General features: G+C 34.9%; 1 protein-coding gene across 1 annotated transcript; it reads right to left on the bottom strand.

Moving 5' to 3' along the window:
* Nucleotides 1–25,812, bottom strand: LOC137655170 (mucin-2-like). The gene is made up of 12 exons (XM_068389052.1): nucleotides 25,765–25,812; nucleotides 15,904–17,621; nucleotides 14,893–14,970; nucleotides 14,391–14,494; nucleotides 14,059–14,126; nucleotides 13,397–13,872; nucleotides 9,228–9,725; nucleotides 6,675–8,240; nucleotides 6,359–6,412; nucleotides 5,742–5,804; nucleotides 392–1,573; nucleotides 1–190 (listed from the first exon to the last, which is right to left on the bottom strand). The coding sequence occupies exons 1-12, from the start codon at nucleotides 25,810–25,812 to the stop codon at nucleotides 1–3; spliced, it is 6,045 nt and encodes a 2,014-aa protein (XP_068245153.1).
* Between the last annotated feature and the right edge of the window lie 502 nt (nucleotides 25,813–26,314).

The raw sequence follows: 26,314 nt of genomic DNA, 5'->3' as shown, positions 1-26,314 counted from the left end.
TTATTTACCAGCTGTAGGGTTAGTAAATGGGGAACTGGGTCTTGGGCGGGAAAGGCGTGTTCCAAAGGGCAGGATAGGATCACGTCTTTGAGGAAACACAAAGCTATTTCTTTGTGGTAAAGCAAATGAGGATTGACCACTTGAGATTGACTTTGCAGAACTTCTGACGTCTACATTACCAACAACAGCACTGAAAAATAGAGAAAATTGTTAATGGATTATATAAATGCTATTTCATATAATTCTAATTAATTGCTAAAAAAATGACGACATCTTATTTAGGGAAAGAGTTAAACATTGAATATGTTCTCTGTCAATGAAAATGTTATTTGTTCTGTCTTAATGTCTGCTACGCTTAAAATATGTCACACCTATGATGAGTCATACTTACTTCTGGGACTCGTCTGTAGTCCCTGCAAGAGGGTCCTCACTAGAGGTTTCCTCTTGATCTATCACTTTATTATTGGATTCTTCAGAATTACCCTTTTCTAAAGCTTGATTGTTTTCATTATTACTCTCACTTTCAGTATCACTGATAAGCTTTTTCTGTAACCCATTTTCTTTCTTCAATTCGTTGGCAAGGATCACAGGTCCATTATGCCTTTGCCTGGAAGCTGTACGGCGCCTTACGGAAAAGAGGCTAGTATTCTGCTGCCTAACTTGGGGACTGCCTTCATCAGCAGGTGACTGTGTACTAGAAGTAATTGGGCGACGAGAAAGAGGTCTGCGTAAGCGTTTACGTCCACGGAAACGAGGCTTAATTGTTGTTGTCTTTACTGTGGATGTACCAGTCTCTGGAATAGTAGTGAGTTCTGATGTTTCAGTTGTTGTTGTTGAGGGAGTTTCTGTAGTGGGTTCAGTCCTAGTAGAAAATGTCCTTATTCTAGGTGCTTGCTTTTCAGTTGTAGAAATTGTAGTAGTTGTGGGTGTTGGCGTCGTCGTCGTCGTTGTTGATGTTGTTGTTGTTGTTGTTGTTGTTGTTGGTGGTGGTGGTGTTGTTGTTGTTGGAGTAGTAGTGGTTACAACAACAGTATTAGGAGAAGAGGCCTCTGTGGTTGTAGGAGGAAGCTGCGTTGTAGTTGTGGACGATTTTAGTTTTGGTAGCAAGTTATTGTTTAGGTCGCTATCTTTTGAGCTACTTTTGTTTCTGTTTCTATTAAAAAGTGTATTACCAGGAGCACCATTAAGATTCACTGTACCTATGTTTCTTGCTGGTCTCGGATTTTCATTATTATCCCTGCTTGAGCCGTCAGATGATTTTCCAGCAACCTGGATCCGACTGGGAAAACCAAAGGATATCTGCACTCTTTGACCAGGAGAAGAATATTCAAATCCTGATAAGTCTCTACTAAGTGGTTCAAATGTTTGTCCATCTGTCAGTTCTGATGATTGGGGTTTTCGCACAGGTATTGGTCGTAAATTAATGCCATTAATGTTTTTATGACTAATAACACTATGTTGACTGTTTATTATATTAGTAGTTTGAGACGGAAATACACTCTTGGCTACTCTAGTATTGCCTGCTTCTTGCGGAGATGAGGCACGGACATCCACTACATTGCCAAGAGGAGCACTGTAAAATGATTGAATTCCGTCAGGAGAGGTCTTTCACAGTTAAGGCTTAGGTAATGAATGATAAGAAGAGGTTGAATGATACTTATAGGAGGAATGAGATTGAAAGTGACCGTGATGTTTGCAACTCATGCAAGATTATACGAAAGGAATAAGCCTTATGAAGAATTTTAAGAGGCCCATATTTCTAAGAAATCGTGCCCTTATACTAACAACTGCTACATACTTCTCTGATCGTGCAAAATTTGCCTCTAAGAAATGAAAATGGAAGTACATGCGTAAGTACACACTCGTGAAGAAAGTTAATAGAGATGTGTAGAGACATACTGAAGCCTTTCAAGAGTAAGAAGTAAGTTTCTAATGTTAGAACTACAATGTAACTTTCATCTGTGAAATAATTTCTTATTTGGCTATACACAGATGGACAGATATATTTACTATCAATGATTTCATGCTATTGTTCTGTAGAACAAATTTCATTATACTTTGATATTTTCAAAAAGTTTTTTGTTCTTTAACTATTCATGGATTATGACATCATGAAATGTAAGGTTAGGCCTACAAATTCCGAAACCTGACACTAAGAAGTTTTTTTTTTTTTTTTTTTTGACAATCTTTGAGAAGAAAATAACTGCCTGTAAGTTTAAGGCCTCATTGCAAAACGAAGATGATGAATTCGTGAAGGGTATTGGCCATCTAAGTTTTTTTAGATAATCAATCATATTCAAGTAGAAAACTTCAAAAGCGATCGTGTACTGGCTGTAAAAATATCTGTGAAGTACAGATTAAGAGTGTGCAACAAGAGGTAAAAATCATCACATGCTTATTTACATGCATTTTAGGGTATATTGGTAGGGGCAGAATTAATATTGAAAACAGTCTTCTTCACTGGATTAAGACAAAAATCATCTGTTGGATGATTTAATTTGCCTGTTGAATGAGATGAATTGGAGTGTGCTTATACAGTAAACGATGTTTTTTTGTAGTACTGACTACAAATTGAATTGTTTTGGATATTTTCTTTTCCTTGGTGAAGTCCCATTGTCCGGAGTTGCAAAATGACGTCCAAATATTCCGGACAGAAATTTGTTTCAAAGAAATCTTAAACTTTCTATCGTGAGCAATGTTTTTCCATGGACTTTTCCGACACACTTGGCTCAGGAAAGTTTATGACGTAGATTACTAGTCATTCATAATTGATAGTCTGTTTTCACTCACGAAGAAAGAACATATATTTTATCAAACAAATGAAAACAAATCAATTGTCCGTATTCCGTCTCTTGTCAGTAACCACAATACCAAATACACTTTCTTACCATTTTATCAGAAATTGGTTTATTTCCCATCAGTGTCACATTTAGTTCGTATGATTATTGAAACTATCTTGAACAAATCTCTGAAGATATTAGAATTACTGTAGATTTGATTTATTGATGAACTAAGCAATGTGACATAGGCCTACTATTTCATGCTTAGCAAGAAATATAATACTCTTTTTAGACAGCCTATTCAAGTCAGCATGGTTATTGATGATCTATGTTACTTGAGTTGATAAAAACATTATGAATCATATTTTTCTATGATGGATTTCATGGTGAAGAACTCTAAAGACTGAAAGTTAATCATAAAAATGGAAGAGCATCAACATTCTTATTCATTTAAAAGCATTGCAATTTTCTTTGATTTATTTAACTCTGGAGTCTCCAATCGCCATTGTAATTTAAGACCGATCCTCTCCAATAGAAGTAGCCAACATTATCATTCTAGTTGGAAAGGGATAAAATATTCGCAGAGTTTTACTGATCTGTATTATTAGAAAAATAAAACAGAGAACTTCAGATATCAAACTCTTCAAGTGATGCTGGAAAAAGGTAAAATCTTTGATTTTAAACTCTTTTAAGGGATGCTGGAAAAAAGTAAAATCTCTGATTTCAAACTCTTTAAATGATATTGGAAAAAGTAAAACAGGGGAATCCAGGTTTCAAACTCTTAAAGTGATACTGGGAAAAGGTAAAATCTCTGATTTGAAACTCTTAAAATGATGCTAGAAAAGTAAAACAGAAAACTCCAGATATTAAACTCTTTAAGTGATGCTGGAAAAGTAAAACAGAGGACTCCAGATTTCAAACTCTTTAAGTGATGCTGGAAAAGTAAAACAGATGACTCCAGATTTCAAACTCTAAGTTCTAAGTGATGCTGGATGATAGGCTGCCTTTACAAAGAATGCGTTAATTGCTGTGTATATACAATAATACATTAGAACCAAATAACGAAGGATTCTTGTTCAGTGAAGGTGTTATAAGGTTAATGGAAGTATTAACTCATAGTGGGCTTATTGTACTGTTAGTTATAATGGCAATTTACAATGAAATGTTAGACTACGCTTACAGAGGTCAACTTATTAATGTTATTAGATGGTCATACATAATGATACTTTATTATGGTATATATATTAATCTACCTACTTATCTGCAGGCAAGCAGAATTATGTACCAATGAATTATGATATATATATATATATATATATATATATATACATATATATATATATATATATATATATATATATATATACATATATATATATGTATATATATATATATATATATATATATATATATATATATATATATATATATGTATAAAAGCTGTATATGTGTGTGTGTATTTGTAGATACAAATACATACACAGATATACAGATACACGTATAGACAACCCAGGATATTCCACAAGAACAGTTTTCTTAAAAAATTTATTGTTTATATAGGAAATATTTATTTTAATGTTATTACTGTTCTTAAAATATTTCGTTTTCCTTTGTTTCCTTTCCTCACAAGGCTATTTTCCTTGTTGGAGCCCCTGGGCTTATAGCATCCAGCTTTTCCAGCTAGGGTTGTAGCTTAGCAAGTAATAATAAAGATAATAATGGTCATAGTAGTAGTAATTGAAACCTATTAGAAATAAACCCATGAACTTCATCCATTTAGATAACCCTTAAGGAATAAAGCCATCCGTAATCATATAGTTTATCATAGTATAATAAATACAGTTATTTGTTATTTTATAAATATAATAAATTTTATTTCCTCGTTTTGTTAATCAACAATTAACAATTAGTGTTCTTTTGAGTAATGTATGAGTAAATATCGAGGGTTGACTATATATAAAAACAATGGCATCTTTACTATAATCATTTGTATTATTCTAACATATATCATTGGGCTGCTCATGAAAATTATTTGCTTCAAAATATAAATAAGCAATTAAATATAAAGATTAAAAAGAAATTATTAAAATGTAGTTTATATTTAAACATTGACGAGACGCCCACAGTTGTATCAGAATTTTGAAAACAATAGAGAATAAATATATGACTATGTTTATTATGTGACTTCGTCCTATTAATTTCTCGAAATGGTAAATGTCTCTTCCAAGAACCTCTTTTGGTATATTGTAATATTTAAATTTTTTTTATCCATGTAAAGAACAGGATGTTGGCCTATTAGTTTAATATTGAAAGAATTCGTTTGAAATTGGTTAATCAGTAGATTGAATATAAATACAGTATATATATATATATATATATATATATATATATATATATATATGTATATATATATATATATATATATATATATATATATATATATATATATATATATATATATACATATATATGTATATATATGTGTCTATATACACATATATATATGATTTATATATATATATATATATATATATATATACATATATATATATATGTATATACACACATATGTATTCACATATTTATATGTATATATATGCATGTATACACACATATGTATTCACATATATATATATATATATATATATATATATATATATATGTATATATATGTATATATACATACATATATATATATATATATATATTTATATATATACATATATATATATATATATATATATATATATATATATATATACATATACATATATATTACAATTCATCTCGTCAGTTTAGCAAATCATTTTGTAAACCAAGTGTGAATAATTATTTATCTTGATTGAGCAAATCATTCTGTGAAGTAGTTCATGGAGTGTGTTCTTATAAAATTGCGAAGAGCCATTTTTTCCGAGAATGTAAACGAAGCTTAAATTTGATAGCAATGGAAGGGTAACTCACCTGTTAGTGGGAGGGAGGTAGGACAGCTGTGGAGGTGTCTCTCTTATGTTTTGCTGGAAAGACCTAAAGTACATGGAAGGAAAAGCAGTTTGGGATTAATCATCTAACAAAAGTTACTATTCAAAGTACAGAAATAATGTGCCTTTGAATAATCCTGATTTTTTATTCATCATACAGTTTTAGTTTGTATACCATGAAGAAAATAACTGAATCCACTTTTTTTTTAACACATACAAAAAATTCACTTATCTTGTCAGTCAGGTCAACCTTATGTCCATGAGAAAATTTCACCTTCACTTATGTATGCTGTTTCGTCTCCTTCTAATGATACCTATTAACCAATTAACTTACAAAAGACACAAAAGATAAAATCAAAAGTTAATAGTCCTTTTTTTTCTTAAAGTCAAACCAGAGTTAACCCGAACTTTGCAATGTCTAAACTACAAGAACCCTCCGTCACCTTGTCTCCATTTCTAGAAGGATGAAAAAAGAAAAAAAAAGGAGGTTGTTTGGAAAAATGTCACCCTGGGAATGCTGAACGTCGTATAGTAACCATTTTGGAAGTCATATGAGCTACTTATCCGTCCTGTTTATGTCGCTGAAGCAAACGAACTTACGGTGCAAAGGTGTCTTGAACTACAATGGCTGGTTGCGCTGGGACATCGACAGTACTAAAAGACATTAGAAATAAATGTTAGTATTAGAACTGATGTAATGAGACTTTTTTTATTGTAAAACATATCTGGCAATATCTTTCTACAGTGCAATATAATGAATTTGAAATTAAGAAAAAATTTATAAACTGATAACCAATTTAATCCAAATCATAGAGAAATTGAGTCAATAAATATAGTAATAAATGATTGAATTTGATTTTATGATTACTCAGAATTATCTTGTCTGAGGTAAGAAAAGTCTTCTGGTCTAACTTACTTGACTGGCTCGTTGGCTATGTCTTGAACAATGGAAAATGGCGGGAATTCAGGGGAGGAGGATGATAATGAAAAGGATGAGGTGTCTGCAAGTGGCAATGTGCTCATATCTGGCGTTTTAACTTGCGCAGATGTTGAGGTAATTGAAATACCAAGAGAATCTTGCAAATCAGCAGATGAAAAAGTAGAGTGCAGTAATTCTGGCTGTGATACAAAGCTAACTTGGGGTTCAGACAAGGATACCACCTGACTATTGCCAACGTCACCAAAACTTTCTCCAACAAAAGTCGGACCTGATATAAACTGATTATTCCCACTTGAAATGTCCTGTTGTATAGAGAAATTGTTATCTAACTGAGGCGAAGCTGCATTTAGGGGGACACCAATAAAGCCCTGATTGCCACTAAATAGATTCTGATTGTTTGTGAAAGAATCTTGATTGCTGATAAAAGATCCTTGATTGATAGAGGAAGAATCCTGACTGCTAATTGAATGAACAAATTCTTGCTGTGGGGCAGGTTGTGCTTGTGACTGGGATACAGATATTACTTGATTTTCAACAGGGATTCCAATTGATTGGTCGACAAATGAGAATTGGTTATCTCCCGCTGAAACAATGTTAGAATTAGAGAAGGACAATTCTGCTGGGATAACTGACCCCTGTGAACTTTCAAAGTTAGAGACTGTTCCTACCTGATTACCAAGATTTGTTTGCTGTGGTGCTGATAAAATCTGTTCACTACCTCTAGAAAAAGATCCAAGGTCATGTGAGGATGATGCTATAACATCGGCTTGAATTATTGAGCTACTAGGATTTGAATTGGAAACTAAAGATCCTGTCTGAGCTAAGCTGTGTCCTTCCCTTACTCCCGAAAATGAGTTCAAGTTTGGAGGGGAATAGGACAATAATTCTGCTGGAATAACAGATGATTCTACACTCTGAGATGAGACAGATTGACCCTCTTGCCTAAAATCAACAGTTTGCCCACTGGACACAAAAGGCTCAGGATTTTGGAGAGATGAAGAAATAAGCTCAGCATTGATTATTTGGGCAGGAGGTTGTGCTGCTTGGTTACTATGACTAATAAAATTATTCTCTTCCACTCCAGAGAATGAGCCAAAGTTTGGTGGTAATGATGAAATTAATTCTGCAGCAATGATAGACCCATCAGAAGTTTGTGAAGAAGAATGTGACTCTGTGCCTTGAACAAAAGTAGACTGTTGCTGTAAACCATTATTACTGAACTGAGATCCTTGAGCCACTGTTGCAGACAATGGAACTCCTACATTGCCAGAAAAAGTTAATACCTGAGGATCACTCACAGACACTATCTGAGGGCTGTCTATTGACACTACTTGACTGATCCCAGGAGTCCCTTGGCTTGAACCAATAAACTGGGGAGTACCAACACTCAAAACACTAAAACCGCCATCAGTTATTTGAGATTCAAGGTTCTGGAACTGTGCTACTTGCAGACCTCCAGGTGAGGAAGATATGGGAGAGGAGTGAATTGTGCTGATCTGTGGAGCGACGTTGTTTCCGTCAGGCTGTGTCACGGTCACTTGGCTGAGGGTACATGCAATGATGCAATTAGCATGCATTTTACTGGTAAGTCCCGAATCATGGGAGCCATAGGTACAGTCTACTACCACCAAATAATGAAAATGATTTGTATACAGTCTTAGTGCATGATAAACTTATAAAATGCATTTTAGAACAATTTCCAGGTTTTATGATATTGCTAAATCTGTTTAAAGACATGGATACCTTTTTATGATTGATGTGATGTATTTTCATTATACAAATAGAAAACATTATGCCTAAATATGGAGATTTAATGGAGGAGAATACCTGGAAATTGTTACAATTAAGACAGGAACAGAATTACCTTGATGAATATTAAGATATTCAATACAGTAATGATTATGTAAAACATGCTAAAATAAACTTTTGCATTCACATAGTCTTTATTCAACCTTCATTACTTCGTGCAAGTGCCGAAATTTGTCAAATGAATAATTATGGTGTCAAACATGCACATTAAAATTCATTTCAGTTACCACAGAGCACAACTAAAATAATAAAGGTAATAATTTCAAGTATTCTAAATATTACACAGAACGAGCTCAAGAAGATTTTTTTCTTTGTGGTATGTTCGAAAAAACTAAGTGATTGAATTTTGTGATCTTAATAAGGTGATATCGATGACTTTGCTAAGATTAAAATACCAGAAAAATCTGCAAATGGAATGCTTTCAGATGCTAAATTATACTAATGATGTAATACAGTTGTTAAACATACAAAAAGGTGCTTTAATAAAAAAAAGACTAAAGTGGACTTCTGAAGAAATGAAATGTGTTGTAAGTATTAGATTGGAAAAAATGTTGCTGTGGATTGGTTTTTATGTGCAATACATGATAGTTTGTTTAATGTTAGTAGAACTTGTATGATTGATATTTAGAAAAATCTAGGTGTATTGTTATTGGGCTAATTTGAGACTGGAAACGGATAAATGTTGTTATATTACGTTATTCCCTCAATTTGGCTACATACCTCGGCTGCTGCTGAATTGCTTGAAACTGGGGCTGTGAAACAGATAGAATCTGAGGCTGAGAGACAGAGATTACTTGAGGTTGTGAGACGGAATTCAACTGAGGCTGAGACACACTCAGAGGTATCCCTTGTTGTGGTTGTCCAAAGCTTTGGTCTATGAATTGGGGTTGACCCACATTGACGACATTTGCTGCTCCGATATTCTGGTTAACATTTGGGATGATGATTGGGGTAAAGCCTTCTTGTACCTGAACAGCGCCTATATCTGTTTGGGTTCGTGGCTGCTGGACATTCACTACATTAGGATCAGAAACAGAAATAGACTGTGGTTCCCCAACACTAACAACCTCTGGATTACTTATTGATACAAATTGAGAAGGACCAGCGGTACCCTCACTGGATGAAATGAACTGAGGTTGACCAATATCTGCCACCACAGGATCTGTCAGCCTGAACATAACATCATTTGGGTTGAGTTCAAATGTATCCTGAAGAACACTGTAAAAATTAAAGATTATATAAGTTTTGTTTTCCTATTAGGGGTAAGTGTATAAAAATTACATTACATTCATTCAAAAATATATCAAAAATATAATATTATGCAATTTTGAAGGTATGAGTATCATGTAGTTAACGTAAACATGCTGTTTAGTGTTATATATTTAGATCCATGCAAAAAGAATTAGTGTGCAAACATATAAGCATAGGAAATTTTCCAGCAAACACCCCCAACCTTCTATCTGGATGATCTTGGAGGCTGATGCTTTTTCCAATAGTTTTAGCAACAGGACTATTCAGCCTTTCGGGCATAACTTGCTGCTCATGAACTGGAGCTATAGAGTTTTTCTGATGTTCTATGGTGGGTGGAATTGGGAAAAGGAAAAGTGGTAAAAAGGCCTCTGAAGAACTGAACTCCAGTAATTTCTGTGCCCCATTAGCAGGCAGAAACACGGGAATATTTACAACAGGGAAAGGTAGAGATTCCATTATTTTGAGGGACTCTTTACTAGGTGGTAAAAGGGTCTGCAAAAGACTAATATCAATAAATGCTGACGCTGAACCACCTGGTGGTCTCGTATCTTGATTTCCTGTTTCCATGAAAGGTATGGAAGCTGCTGATTCGGAAAAGCGAGGATCATGAAAAGTTTGTTGAAATTTGACTTTTTCCACTGAAGTTCTTGATGACTCTTGCAATCCCTGGTTACTTGAAAAATTCAAATCAATACCACCTTGCTCAGTTACTGAAGATTGAGATAATTCCTTGCCATTGGCAACAAAGTGGCTTTCATGTAAACCATTTGACATCACTCTGGAATCTTCAATTGTCAAAATGTCCTTTGACATCTTATTAAGTACTTCTTCATTCAGCAACCCATCATCAATATTATCACTACTAATTGCTGCTGGGTTTTCATTTAACTCTAAACTAAGATCATCTTCCGTTGTGTTTTCTATATTTGGATTTCTTAGTTCACTGATGGGTAGCAGCTGCTTGTTATTGTTATGAGAAGTAAACATTTCATTTGTCAGAGGATTGTTATTTGATTCAATTAAAACTGCTTTTGCTGACTTCTCATTTGTGTTTACATCCATATTTGAAGAAAAGGAATCAAATAACATATTTGAATGTTCTTGAGTCACTGAGGCATCTTGCAGATTAAATGTTGTATTTGTTAGAACAGCAAACTCAACTTCCGGGAAGCTTAGCTGTCCCAATAAGATACTTTGGTGAACTCCGCCTGAAGATTGACTCTCATTCGCTGACAAGTTTACGTTAAATGAAGTATCTGTAGATTTTACAGAACTACTTTGTAGAGGTTGGGTAGATAACTCCGCAGCATTCCCTTGAGATAAGGGGATATCTAGTGGTATAAAAGATGGAGGTATTATTGAACCATCATTGTGCATATTGTCAACAATTATCATAATATGTTGGCTGTCTATTGTATTTAGATTTGGATTGATGTGGTTTACATCATCTGCATTTTTAAACCCTAGATCCAGTGGTGGATCTATTAATTTTGAAAAATTAAATGACATATCTATAGACTCCGAATCTGTTGGCACAATAGTAGTAAAACGGAGACTAGCTAATTCATCTTCATTAATAATCAATGGAATATCAGTTGATACCTCAAGGGACTCTGGACTATAAGTTACTGTTGCTTCCTGGATTTCATTTGTAATGGACATTGTATTCACATCTACATCCGGGGAAATTGTTTCATACTCTGCTTGATCCTCTTCTATGAAATTGGTGAAAGCCTCGCTAACAATAGCAGAGGAAATTGTTTTGAATGATTCGGTTATTGCCATATCTGGTTCAACAGTATATGAAATTTCAGTTCGATTCTCCTCCAAGTTATCTTGAGATGCTAAAGGCTCCTCTACCATTATGATAATGTGTTCTCCAGTCATACCACTTGTTTCCTTGGAATGTTTTAGCATTCCTTCGTGAGAAAATTCAGAAGTTAATTGTTCATCTAACTCTTCACGAAGTGTCACTGGAATAGCCTGATCAGTTGTGGGCGACTCTACCATTATGATAATGTGTTCTCCAGTCATACCACTCGTTTCCTTGGAATGTTGTAGCATTCCTTCGTGAGAAAATTCAGAAGTTAATTGTTCATCTAACTCTTCACGAAGTGTCACTGGAATAGCCTGATCAGTTGTGGGCGACTCATCAAAATCACTCTCAGAAGTGGTAGATTCAAGGGTCGGAGGCACCAACTCTGTTGTCGTGATGACTAAACGTCCAAAAGGTCCCAAGTCTACATTGCTAGGCTGTTGATATCTGTTGATTCACGAAAGGGGTTAATAAGGAGGAAAGCAATGACTTTAAAATCCACGTAAGAGCATTATTGAATATGTTATTCTGAGGAATTAGTGGAATCAGTGTCCTTTTAGGGTTTATTCATACTATCGGTCCGGACACGCTCCAGTCTCGGTTCGCTCTCAGTTCGGTCTAGGTACTTAGGTGTTCAAGCCTTCGGTTCGCTCTAGGTCCAATCAGTGTCTTAGCAAAATCATAGATATAAGGAAAAAGCATAACTGTATAGGAATAATGTTCACTGATACTAGGAAATGTATTTACAAATTGAACTTTAGCCTATTATTGTACATATTGATTTTTTTCTATCATGACCGGGGCGAGACTAGAGCGAGAGCAAACCGGAGCGCCAGTATGAATACTTCCATTTAGAATCATCTAACAATATTTGACCGGACCGTGACTGGAGCGAGAACGGAGCGCGACCAAACCGATAGTGTGAATCAACCCTTAGTAGACCACGTAAGAAGTAATATCTGAGAAAGATCTAATTACCTCTTAAAAATGTATCTACGATTATGGTTAGTTATGTTATGGTTGTAGTTAATCTAAAGCAAGACAGTTAGTAACAATCTATCACCAGTTTGTAAATTAGCATAGTTAGCAACATTCAGAAAGTCATTATATACAGTGTTGGTTATTTATAGATTTGCCTTATTTAAGTAAAATGTTAGTATGATAATAATAATTAAACATTTAGTAATGGAACTACATCCCTACTGTTTGCCTTAAAAGCTTGGCATCTAGTTGGCAGATATTGATGTAATGGTAAATTTAGGAACATCCTTCCATATTAAGAACACTACTATATTTTCTCAAGCTTATTATTAGAAATATGAGACTATGGAAATTAAAATATCTGAGAATAAAAAGCAAATAATTTCATTAATAAATTTTGTGATTCTATTTCAAATAAATCATATAAATGAATCGAATATTAGAACTATTTCCATGTTTGAGCTTATTTATAAAGAATCTAATGAGAAGAGCCTTTTTTTCCTCATAATTAATAATAGCCTTTTAAGGTTTTCAAATTCTCCCATCTGTACCATATCATCATAGTTGAAAAGGCTTAATACATAGAACCAGTAGTTTTGGGTATGAATCCAATGACATTGCACCAATTAAATCTGCCATAGATTATCTTGCAGCTATGCATTGCCAGTATTCTGAATAATGAAATAACAAATTTGTTATCAACAGTGTGTTGCATGAAGCTTTTATCTACAGTGTGCAACCTATATTAGTGTTAATTATCAAACTATCCCTCGTACTTTTAAACAGAGCATTTAAGACACTATCAGTTTAGTGTAGTCATGATCAAATCGGCTGTACTCACGCTGGTGTAATAAGGGGCTCTGCAGAATTTTCTGGGACTAAACTATTGACTCGAACATCAACTACAGAAAGATCTTGCGTTGCTACAGGGACTTCTGTCTCAAATACAGGTGCCGAAGGTTCGGTTTCAAAAACAGGTGCTGGAGCTTCTGTTTCTAGGACAGGTACAGGAGCTTCTGTTTCTAGGACAGCTACAGGTGCTTCTGTATCGAAAACAGGTACAGGAGCTTCTGTGTCGAAAACAGGTGCAGGAGCTTCTGTGTCGAAAACAAGTGTAGGTGCTTCTGTTTCTAGAATAGGTACTGAAGCTTCAGTTTCTACAGGTTCTTGAGTTCTGGTTTCAAGGAAGAGGCCTGGGGCTTCAGTGTCAAGGACAGTAAGAGTAACTGGATCTTGAGCTGCAAGGAAGACTGGGGCACTTGTTTCTACAACTGGAACCTCAGTCTCCAGAACTGGTGCTTCTGTATCCAAGATAACCTGAAGGAACAGATTAATGAATTTAGTTCATTATATTTCTATAAATGAAAGAAGTACTGTTTTTAATCATTAAAGATAAAGAATGAGGCTCATCTTTGTGAAGGCAATGAAAATTGTTTTTCATATTTCATTTACATGTAAATCTTATTCAAAATAAAATTTACATAAAATGAGGGATATACTTACGTTATCCACTTGGGATCTTACGTTAGCAACTTCCAGAAACAGAGGGTCCGATAACCCAACGTTTGGTTCTGTGAATTTGTGAATTAAAACAATCAATTCGAAATAACCAAATATTCGTCTGTGTTTTATAGAATAGGATTCATTATTGTGATCTAAATAAAATCAACTCATTACATTTGATAATTACTTAACAAAATTATGATTGTATCTCAAAGCATGCTAGAACATATAGTTGATAAAATTCTGAAGAGTGTGGAAAATGTAATATGTGAATATAACATTGCTGTGTTATATAAACTATGGAATTCTAGGAGAATCAACTAGTGACCTACCTCCTTCATTAACAACGAACACTGTCTCAGTTTCAATGACGTCATCAGAAGTTATTGTAGTTAATGGAGCATCATCAAAGACCCTTGGATCTCGTGCTCCTGCCCTGGAAGCATATGCAGAATGGAATGAGGCTTTCTGACAATAAATATATTTTTACGCAAATAATTATATTTAAAGATCTTTGTAGATTAAATAACTTTTTAAATAAAAATTTAGTGGTATTTTTTACTTCTAAATGTTGTATATTTTAAATTTAGTGCTTGGGAACTCTTGTAAATTTATACCATTTCGCTATATATGATTCTGAAATTAATTGGCGTCTCTGTCATTTGAAAAAGGATTCCACTGAGGGTTAAATGAAGCCTGTTTTGCTGGGGAATGATCAGAAATGTTTGATTGTTAACCAATTTACCTCTTCTGCAGTCATATCCAGAAAATTATTTATTTAGCTTCAAGAAATTGTATTTAAACGTAGGGAATACCTTTTAACTGAATACATACCCATCATCGACAATGAATATTGGTCCTTCAGTTTCTACTGCGGGTGCTGTTGATACTAATCTGATATCGATTGCTGGCCTGAAGAAGATAAAGTTTTCATTTTAATCCAAAGATGATAAATATTTAGTCAAAAGATGTTGATTTAAGTTCTGACTGATAATCGTCTACATATATTGAATAATCACGGAAGTCATATGGATTTCTTGAGTGAGCTTTTTCTTATGTTAATTTTCATATTGACCTGATGAGTAGAAAATAATTTTAACATTATTAATATATAAGGAAACAATGAAGCTTAAGTGATAATGGCTTGAAGAAATATATGAGATGAAATTCTTTATTTTGAGGAAAATTAGATCTTCAGAAAAAGGAACCTACACCCTTTCATGAATTTTTTCTTTATACTAGTTTAATGTAAAAAAAAAAAAAAAAAAAAAAAAAACTATTGAGCTGACTTGAGACAAGGGAAACTAATGGTATGACACAAAAATTATGTAACAGGCTAATGAAAATTATAAATCCAAATGAATATAAAGAGAGACACCTGGAGCTGTATTTTGCTCATGATACTTAAAACTTCTTAAATTTCATTTTTTATATACAATGCTTCACTGGCTAACTTTCCCCAAACCAGTGCACAATTGAGTATGTTCCTACTATTTGCAGTTTCATTGTTTTTTACTTTATTATTATTATTTTTATTTTATTATTATCATTATTATTACTATTATTATTACTATTATTATTACTTGCTAAGCTACAACCCTACTTGGAAAAGCAAGATGCTATAAGCCCAGGAGCCCCAGCTGGGAAACATAGCCCAGTGAGGAAAGGCAACAAGAAAAAGTAAAATATTTTAAGACCAGTAACTACATTAAAATAGATAATTTCTATATAAACTATAAAACTATAAAAACTTTAACAAAACAAGAGGAAGAGCAATAAGATAGAATAGTGTGCCCGAGAGTATCCTCAAGCTAGACGAATCGGAAATTCTCTAAAACTACTCACGCTGGGGGATAGATGTCGATGGGTGCTGGGGGGCTGGTAACAACCACTGGATCTGCTGGTACAGGTGCTGGAACAGGAGGTACAGGTGCTGGTACAAAAGGTACAGGCGCTGGAGCAGGAGCGACGGGACCAACTACAGGCATGGGGACCCAAGGAGCACTATCACAAGCTTCACAGTCAGGCTTTGAAGGAACTGGGATATTTTGGATATTTTGGACAGCCGGAGCAACAGCAAGAGGAGGAGCAACTGGAACAATAACATTCTGGGTAGGAGCAACATAACCTGTTGGAGCTACTGGTGGGGGTTGGGGAGGGAGAGGCACACTATAGGAATCTGTAGGGGCGTGAACATTTTCTAATGGAAGAGGAGCCACAGCTTGTTCTAGAGGAAGTGGGGGTGGAACATAGTTACCGGAAGGTGCAGGGGCAGTTTCAAGAGGAAGGGGTGGGGGCACATTATAATTGTTTGATGGAGCAGGAGGAGGATGGCCAACATGATTGGAGGGGGGTGGTGGAATAGAATGTCCGTGTGAAGGCGAAGTGAGAACATCACCTGGCTTGGGGGCACCATACCCAACATTTATGTTGACAGGGGGAGGAGCAAAAGAAGGAGCAGGAGCAACATGGGGAGGAGCATAAGAAGGAGCAGGAGCAACAGGGGGAGGAGCATAAGAAGGAGCAGGAGCAATTTGGGGAGGACCATGATTAACAGAATGATGACCATGAGAAGGAATATGACCATCAGAAGGACCATGAGAGGGAACAGGACCAACAGAATGATGACCATCAGAATGACCATGAGAGGGAACAGGACCAACAGAATGATGACCATCAGAATGACCATGAGAGGGAACAGGACCAACAGAATGATGACCATGAGAGGGGGCTGGGGCTACTGAAATATGACTGTGACCTTTAGGAGGTCCAAAGCCACCTTTAGGAGGTGGGGCGTGTCCATGGGATTCATGTATGGGAGGGGGAGGACCATAATTTCCCTTTGGAGGCTGTGGTGGTGGACCATAATTTCCCTTTGGAGGCTGTGGTGGGGGACCATAATTTCCCTTTGGAGGCTGTGGTGGTGGACCATAATTTCCCTTTGGAGGCTGTGGTGGTGGACCATAATTTCCCTTTGGAGGCTGTGGTGGTGGACCATAATTTCCTTTCGGAGCCTTTGGAGGAGGACCATAATTGCCCTTAGGAGGTGGTGGAGGAGGTCCATAGTTCCCCTTTGGAGATTTTGGAGGAGGTCCATAGTTGCCCTTAGGAGCCTTTGGAGGAGGACCATAGTTGCCCTTAGGAGGTGCTGGAGGTGGACCATAATTCCCTTTAGGTGCCTTAGGTGGAGGACCATAGCCATGACTAGGAGCGGGAGGAGGCCCATATGACTGCCCACCTTTCCCGCCATCACCTCCTTTCCCGCCATCACCTCCTTTCCCGCCAAAGCTAAAGAAGTCCTTTATGCCTTTGAATATGTCGAAGTCGAATAGTCCTCCTTTCCCTTTTCCCTGACCCTTCGAATCCTCATGTGGAGGTTCAGGGGGACCATAAACTGGCGGTGGAGGACCATAAACTGGCTGTGGAGGACCATAAACTGGCTGTGGAGGCGGAGGGGGGCCGTAGACGGGAGCTGGGTAGTCTCTTGCTTGAGCATGGTAACCGATAAAACGGGACTCGGGAAGTCCAAGGACTCCCACTGCCAACACTACTAACACCACCACCTGGAAGAAAAGAGAAGACCTAAGTTATACATCTTCAAATTGTAATGATAAAGATAAAATAAATAAGACAATAGTATATCATAATATACAGTGAAATCTAAATTGAAATATCCTGATAGGAACTTTAAGAAAGTATTGATTATTCCATGTTCAAGCAGAATTTTTTTGTGCATTTTTCACTTATACAATGAATGATTACTGGCGTGGTACTTTCACGCTCAAGGATACATATTTAGAATTTTTTTACTGCATAAAATAGCTTAAGAAAAATTATCAATAAAGCTATGTAAAGGCAAAGTATGTTTTTCTAACATGTGGGTTTGGAGAAAAGAGGATTCTATGATATGCAACGATAAAACAGCTACGATATCTTGAATATACTCAATTAAAGGTGAAAATAGTTTCAGCAACTCATTATTCTTATGAAATTTAGTTGGTAATTAGTAACTACAAGGAAGGTTTTATTCCTTCAACAGGCTGGGCATCTTTTAACGCGAGATATCTTTAAAGCCCATTAAAACTGTTGATTTTCCTTATTTATTAATATACAATATTCAACTGATTCATGGACGAATAGCCATCATACTGTATAGCAGAAAATCCTTTTTTTTAGACTTGAAATTGCAACATTCAAACCTGAAGGTTTTCGTAACATATTTGCAAAAGAATGAAATTTTAAGATTCATCAATAGAGAAAAGATATTTCGAGATTAAATCACTACATTTGACGAAGATTATTTTTTTCAAAGACTCGTCAAACTGTGGATAATTGGTTCCAATGATGTGAACATTATGTGAAAAGTGTGATCATAGCGGGCGAAAAAAGGTAATTAGATTTTAAAAAAATATCATTAACATGACTGCATCACGAATGAACTATATATCTAGATTACAGCTTATAAAATAGTGCAGGCAACACATAATGATGCTTGGTAGTAAATAAGATAAAGTGGGAATTAGAGAAAAGAGAACACAAAAACCTACATAGCCGGTGAACGAGTACCAAGCGGGCCAGTCGTGGCTAATGTCAAATGTTGATCAGGGGGATAATGTCGAATGTTGATTAAGAGAATAATGTCGAATGTTGATCAAGAGAATAATGTCGAATGTTGATCAAGAGAATAATGTCGAATGTTGATTAAGAGTATAATGTCGAATGTTGATCAAAAGAATAATGTTGAATGTCGACCAAGAGAATAATGTCGAATGTTGATTAAGAGTATAATGTCGAATGTTGATCAAAAGAATAATGTTGAATGTCGACCAAGAGAATAATGTCGAATGTTGATCAAAAGAATAATGTCGAATGTTGATCAAAAGAATAATGTCTAATATTGATCAAGAGAATAATATTGAATGTTGATCAAGAGAATAATGTCGAATGTTGATCAAAAGAATAATGTCGAATGTTGATCAAGATAATAAGGTCGAATGTTGATCAAAAGAATAATGTCGAATGTTGATCAAGAGAATAATATCGAATGTTGATCAAGAGAATAATGTCGAATGTTGATCAAGAGAATAATGTTGAATGTTGATCAAGAGAATAATGTAAAATTTTGATCAAGAGAACAATGTCGAATGTTGATCAAAAGAATAATGTCGAATGTTGATCAAGAGAATAATGTTGAATGTTGATCAAGAGAATAATGTAAAATTTTGATCAAGAGAACAATGTCGAATGTTGATCAAAAGAATAATGTCGAATGTTGATCAAGAGAATAATATCGAATGCTGATCAAGAGGATAATGTTGAATGTTGATCAAAAAAATAATGTCGAATGTTGATCAAGAGAATAATATCGAATGTTGATCAAGAGAATAATGTTGAATGTTGATCAAAAGAATAATGTCAAATGTCAATCAAGAGAGTAATGACGAATGTTAATTGAGAGAATAATGTCGACTGTTGATCAAGAGGATGTTTACTTTTGAACGATTATTGACAGTAAACCAAAAACTGGAAGCGCAAGGTCTCTATTTTTGTTGCTTGGCACTCTGCTGCCACTTTGCTGTTATCTGATGTTTTCTCTCGCATTCTCTCAACTTCGAAAGAGCTCCCACATCAAAAGGTATGATTACATATCCACTTTAAAAGCATAACCTATAATTCAAACTGCATTCGTGAATTTATCCTGATTCGTGCGCTAACTATACTCAATTATACTTAATGAGGCGCATTTGCATCGCCTCGGAGCGGTGGCCTTTTAGCTTGGAAAAAGTTTCCTGCTCTCTGATTGGTTAGAATTATCTTGTCTAACCAATCAGCGATCAGGAAACTTTTCCGAGCTAAAAGGGCATTAATGCGAGTCGGTGCAAATCTGCCTCACTAAAAAGAATTGACTATAGTAGAACGCTACACAAAATTTATGACATTTTTTTTACGAAAAAGTAATAATTTCACCTCTTCTAGGCCCTGAGTGTCTGGTTCTATCTCTATTAAAATGTCTGTCGGACCTTCTAATGTTGCAAAACATTTAGTTTAAAGTGATATTTCTCTTTGACCTTTAGTTATAAAAAAACGGTAATAACACCAACTCGCTTCAAAATAGAAAACCTCATAAAAAAAACAGATATAATGTGATAATGTTGATTGGCAAAAACAAAAGAAGCAAATGCTACATGATTATTTTGAAGAATGCATGGTGAAATATACAGCTATAAAAGTAGCCTCGATTGCAAGATTCGCCTGAAAAAATTATCAGCAAGAGATTCACCCCATAAAACGGGTTGCGACTGCAAAGTCCCATTTAAGAATGCATACCGGAAAATGCAGCTAGAAAATACCTACGTTTTGAAGAATCCCCTTCGGAAGAATGAATAGCGAAATAAATGTAACTGTAGAATGGCCACGACTACAAGGCTTTCCTTCTGAATAAGTGGAAGATTCAACTAAAATATTGACTAACAACAAAAGGATTTTCCTGAAGAATGCACAGGGGAGGCTATATCTATGAAAATTTATACAACAATAGGGCTGTTATCCTAAAGAATACATTGTAAAAAGTCCAACTATAAAATATCTATGGCAGCAAGGTTCCCGTGAAAAGTGTACAGTGAAAGAGGGAACTACAAAACGGGGTATGAAAGCAAAGATATAATTCTCAATAATACATAGCAAAAGGTGAAACGAAAACAATGTATATGATAACAAGGTATTCTTTTGAAGACAATATTACAAGAGATACAACAAAAACAATGGCTATGACTATTAAGTTATATTTCCAAAGTACGCTTAGTGATAAAAAAAAAAAAATCTGCTATTGTAAAGATCTCTAGAAGATTGCACAGCGAAACGGTAATAAAAGTTAAAAGGTTCTCGTAAGAGTACATAACAAAAGACTGTCTGAAATGTTATAGAGGATGTATAGTGGAAGATATAGCAAAATTAAACAAGGCTCTGAACATGTAGTAAAAAAAAAAAAAAAAAAAAAAAAAAAGGCTGCAAAAGCATGGTTTTCCTGAAGAACTTTTATCAGAAGATCAATAAAAAGAAAGACAAGGGCTATAATTGTAAGCTTCTAATAATGTAGAAAAAAAAGTCTTCAGCTGAAAAGTTGTGTTTTCGTATAATTTATGGCAGAAGGTGCGGCAAGAACAAAAACTTAGTTTGCAAGAGAAAGGTTCTCTCTTTGAAGAATGCAGGGTGAGATACAAAATTGCAAATGCAAAATTTTCCTCAAGAATACACGGTGAAAGATACGGCAAGAACGAAAAAAGAAAGCTGCATTTATATAAGGTTCCACGTCTAAAAAATATAGGTTGGAAGCTACAGGGAAATAAGGAAAATGAACAATTTTGTATAGAAGATACAACAAAGTATTGACTTTGACTGCAAGATTCTACGTTTTGAAAATTGGTTTTGTAAGACAAAACTAGAAAAAAAAGAAGAGCAAAGACTGTAATGGTCTCCTTTCGAAGAGTGCGTGGTAACAGACAGACCAAAAAAAGGTATGAGAAAAGCCTTTCCGAACCGGAAAACAAGACGTTTGACGATGGGAGCCTCACGCTATGTTACAACACTGCCGGGCCTCTGTTGTGGAGCCCCTGGGCGATGCGAGTGATCTTCTTCACTTTCGCTGTGTCAAGAATTTAGTGCTATGATTTTTCCCTCGCCGTTTTGGACCGGGGGAGGAAAGCAAGAATGTGGCAATGCCTCATGGGCTAATGCGTGTCTTTGCGTTGTTTTTTATAACTTCTATTATCTTTTCTTATCATTTATATCGATTCTTTTGGGGTTTGTTATTGTAAAACGTTTTTCAAGTATAGTTCATTTAAATATTTGTGTATTTGAATGATACAGGAAACATTGATAGCATTGAAATACAGCTACATGAAATTTGGACGATTGTGATGTGAGTTTTGTTATTAACATATGATTTATCATTTTTTTCGAGCTAATATGATTAAAAAGCACATGTAGAATACAGTTCTGTTAGTATCTCCAGGAATTATAAAAGTTATATTAGTGGCATTTTATACAAAACAGTACTAGTATGATTATATATTGAAAGGTGGCGATCAAAAACCCGATTACAATATTGTAGCTCATTATAAAGATTAAAGAATTATTTGTAGCTTTAATGCGTAATTAAAACACGAGGTAGCATTTAAAAGTCACCTGCAGTATGCAAAGAAGCAAATAAAATTTCATAAGCCTTTGGAAAATCATAATTGCGTTTAGCAATCTCAGATGGTACATAAATATTTTCGAAGTAATCTAACACAGTGTTATTGATATTCGTGATGGCTGATATATCATTGTTTCTTTGACGCATCTGTAATAAGCTTACTTGTTATTGAAACCAATTATTTACTTGACATAAATAACATCATGAATTATAATAATGAAGATGATGGCGATCATTATAAGAGGAAAATTGTTACCACGAGGTGGTTGCCTGTCTGCGTATTGCTCTAGGCAAGTAATTACAGAAGGGGATGAAGGATTTGGGTGTTAAGAAAATGAATAAATAGCCCATATGCCGTTAAACAAGATTCGCCTTTCGAATGATTTAATCCTGCATCTATTCTCTATTCACTTACACACACACACACACACACACACACACACACACACACACACTTATAAAAACGTAATTCTAATCGGAAATTCTCCGTAAAAATATAGTTCTCATTCGTATTTCAGAAAAACACAGGCGACCGTAATTTTACCTTACTTTGCTATCATCTTTTACGGGTTGCTGACCGTAATGTCACTTCTTTAAAACGATAAAAATCGTGGAATAAATGTTGCCAGGCATTTACCGTTGTTACGGCAAATTTTTAACAGTGCACACAAACACAAAATCCAGTATGAAAAAGTAAATAAAAGAGAATGGCTGTTTTCTTTATTCTATCGAAGCTAAATATTCCTTAAATGAGATCTCCATTTTTTAAGAATTAAGAAACGACTACATACTGAGCTCTGACCCAACTTGAATAAGAGAAAGAGAAAAAATATGTCACTGATTGACATTCTCATACAATCTTCTTACTTTCAAAGGCTGCTAGGACGGTCAGACTAATCCAAACACAAGCACAAATCCAAAGAAAAGAGAGTATACTGGAGGTAAATTATGGGAATAACCCTTCCAGGATTTGCCGAACATTAACCAGTCTTTCTTTTTATGATTCATTATATCACGATAAGTTATCTATCCTGGCTTTCATCCTTGATTCGTGATTTTTCAGTGGCTTACTTCTTCTTCTTCTTTGTCTGCATCTTTCCCACTTTTATGTGGGGTCGATGTATCTGGCCAGCGTTCTCCATCTACCTTTGTCTCACATCTTCATCACCGGTTAATCCCTTTGAACAGAAAAATAACGAGATCTATTCCTATATTTTTTACATTGGCACTAAATGAATTTTAGAGGGCTAAGTCTTTAATCATGTAACAAACATCTATTTACGACTATTATCTATGCTATGCATTCTTGTATTGCTGCTTCCCGAAAGCACAAAACACAAGACTAGCAAAAAAGATACAAAATGAATAAACAGAAAGCGTGCACTTTCAGACCCAATTTCGTAACCGCTAACACGATAAGAGATAACGAATGATTGCGAAAAGGAAGTTGGAAGAGATGTCGCAAAGAAGAAGACAAGAAATGACAGGAGGATGAAAAGAGTCGTGAAAGTTTTCCCGCCATTAGAGCCGGTATAAAAAGGATACTTAAATCGTAAAGTAAATAAAGTTTTGTGAACGAAAACTTTTGTTACTTAAGATTGTTCGACGCGTCAGCTGTTTGTTAAAGAAACTGCATATGATCATTTATGAGATGATTTATTGAAATATATGAAATTCATGGATGGGTTATATTTTCAACTGTATATTTGTACTGAGTGAATATTGTATGATTATTTGTGAGATGATGTGATCAAATATAAAATTTGAATAGTAATGATATTGTCAGGTCTACATGTTCAGTTTTATTATATCATTAATTGGAATATTAGAAAATCTTCTGAAAAATATTAATATATTTACTAAAGAATATTCACAGATTCATACTATCTACCTGCTTTGAAATAACTGAGTTATTTAATTACGTATCTACCTTAAAGAACAGGTAATTGTGTCCACTTAGGTCTGTGAAATTACTGGTATAAATTATGTCACGATAATTACTGTCATCTAAACACCAGCATAAGAAAACGTAATAACTATCATTAGCATAAGAAAAACCTCATACCAACAGCTGGAGCAATTCTGAATGTTTTAATTTCCCATTATATAATTCTATCATTATGCAAATGGTTACTGGAAAGTTATGGAATTTTCTTATTATGATTTTCATTTGTTTCTGCGCAATGGGTTTCCTCTTTATATTCAAGGTGGAATCAAGAATCTCGATTCACAATAGCAAGAGTTTCGAATAATTGTCCAAAGCTTGTGGAGTAACTTACTTACATGTTTTGTTTTGTTAAAGTTTTTATAGTTTATATGGTAGATATTTATTTTAATGTTGTAACTCTTCTTGAAATATCCTATTTTCCTTTTTTGCTTTCCTCACTGGGCTATTTTCCCTGTTGGAGCCTCTGGGCCTATAGCATTCTGTTTTTCCAACTAGGGTTGTAGTTTGGCTAATAATAATAATAATAATAATAATAATAATAATAATAATAATGATATTAATAATAATAATAATATGCGTGAGTGTTTTCTTGCTTGTATCCAAGGCGAAATGTATAATTAAAGTTTTCCTTCGTAACGGTAGATATCCTTCGAACAAGAAGAATGCTATATAGATTCTAGCGGTTACATTTTACCGGTCAGTGAACTGTTATGACCACATTGATCTCACGTTTTCTCTGTTCCATAATATATCTGGATATGTTGTCCACTTTAAATCGAAAAAGGGGGTGGCGACTAAGAGGAATAATGGTGTATTATTCCTCCAAAGGGTGACGAAATTTTCAGTGCTGTAGAGAAGGATGCCATAGCAGGCTGGTTTCGATACAATGTAAACGATTTGATAATTCATTCAGTTTAATGATACTAGCATGCTATTAATTTTTCATTTCATTCTTTAAGTCATATCAAGTTCAAGTATAGGGCCATAAATTTATTTTTTATTTTTGGCTTTAGATTTTATTAAAAAAAATTTTTTTGGCTTAAACCGAATAAAATTTGATTTTATTTCCTTGGTCTAATGCAGAACAGTAACCCTAACGAGATTCAACCAGATTATGAGATTCATAGTGTTCTTTAGTAGCGCTAACTTATCATTCAATTTTCCTTCATTTGGTGTTATACACTATCTCACTCTATAAGTCCTATCTAATGATTTTAGGAGTCTATGATATCTCCACTTCCTTTGCGTAATCTTTTTAACTCAATCTTTTCATTTTCCTTAATTCTGTTTAAAAGATTCAGAGGCCACTCAAGAATGACAGAGGTAAGGGACAGTGAGATTGCCATGTCGAGCAGGACAATGCCCTAGAGACTGACCATATAAACATATGATCAGCGCCTAAGCCACCTGTCCAGCCAAACTTGTACCAAGGAGGGCCGGACAATAGCTGCTGATGACTCAGCAGATAGGCCTATAGGCTCCCCTAAACCACCCATCCTTAGCTCACAGGGATGGTGAAGTTATAGCGTCCAAAGAAGCTAACGAGTTTCAGCTGGACTCAAACCTCAGTCTGGCGTCCACCAGTTAGGGACGTTACCTCATCGGCCAGCATGCTATTATATAAGCTCAGGCGCTTACGAAATAAGACATCTCTTTAAATGAATATGATTTCCTCTTCCTGATACCAAGAGGAACGATAGATTAATTAAATCACAGGTACAGCTGTCTTTAATTGTGAGAGTTCCGGCCCTCGCAGCATCCGCAAGTCATCTGATTACGACATGAACGAGTCTGGTACGTGACTAGCATTCTGAATTTTTTTTTTAACTTTTTTTTTTTTATCCCTCGAGATAACAGCCTCATTGTAAATAACCTATTATTCTTCTTTTATTAAGAGGCTTCAAGATCCACCAATACAATCGACTAACTACCAGGTACACAATTGTTATTATTATTTTTATTATTATTATTATTATTATTAAATGCTAAGCTACAACCCTTGTTAGAAAAGCAGGATGCTATAAGCCCAGGGGCCCCAACAGGGAAAATAGCCCAGTGAGGAAGGGAAACATGGAAAAATAAAATATTTTAAGAACAGTAACAACATTGCAATA

Source organism: Palaemon carinicauda, chromosome 16, assembly GCF_036898095.1.
Source record: "Palaemon carinicauda isolate YSFRI2023 chromosome 16, ASM3689809v2, whole genome shotgun sequence".
Classification (NCBI taxonomy): Eukaryota; Metazoa; Arthropoda; class Malacostraca; order Decapoda; family Palaemonidae; genus Palaemon; species Palaemon carinicauda.
This window is presented reverse-complemented; position numbering and strand designations above follow the sequence as displayed.

Bases quoted from the DNA above. Each gene is read 5' to 3' on its own strand.
- LOC137655170 (XM_068389052.1), bottom strand. From the start codon at position 25,812: ATGCTGGCCGATGAGGTAACGTCCCTAACTGGTGGACGCCAGACTGAG. The intron at 1,574-5,741 runs GTGAGTTACCCT...ATCATTTTACAG, and splicing joins TACCTCCCTCCCACTAACAG to TGCTCCTCTTGGCAATGTAG. The intron at 191-391 runs GTAAGTATGACT...TCTATTTTTCAG, and splicing joins ACTACAGACGAGTCCCAGAA to TGCTGTTGTTGGTAATGTAG.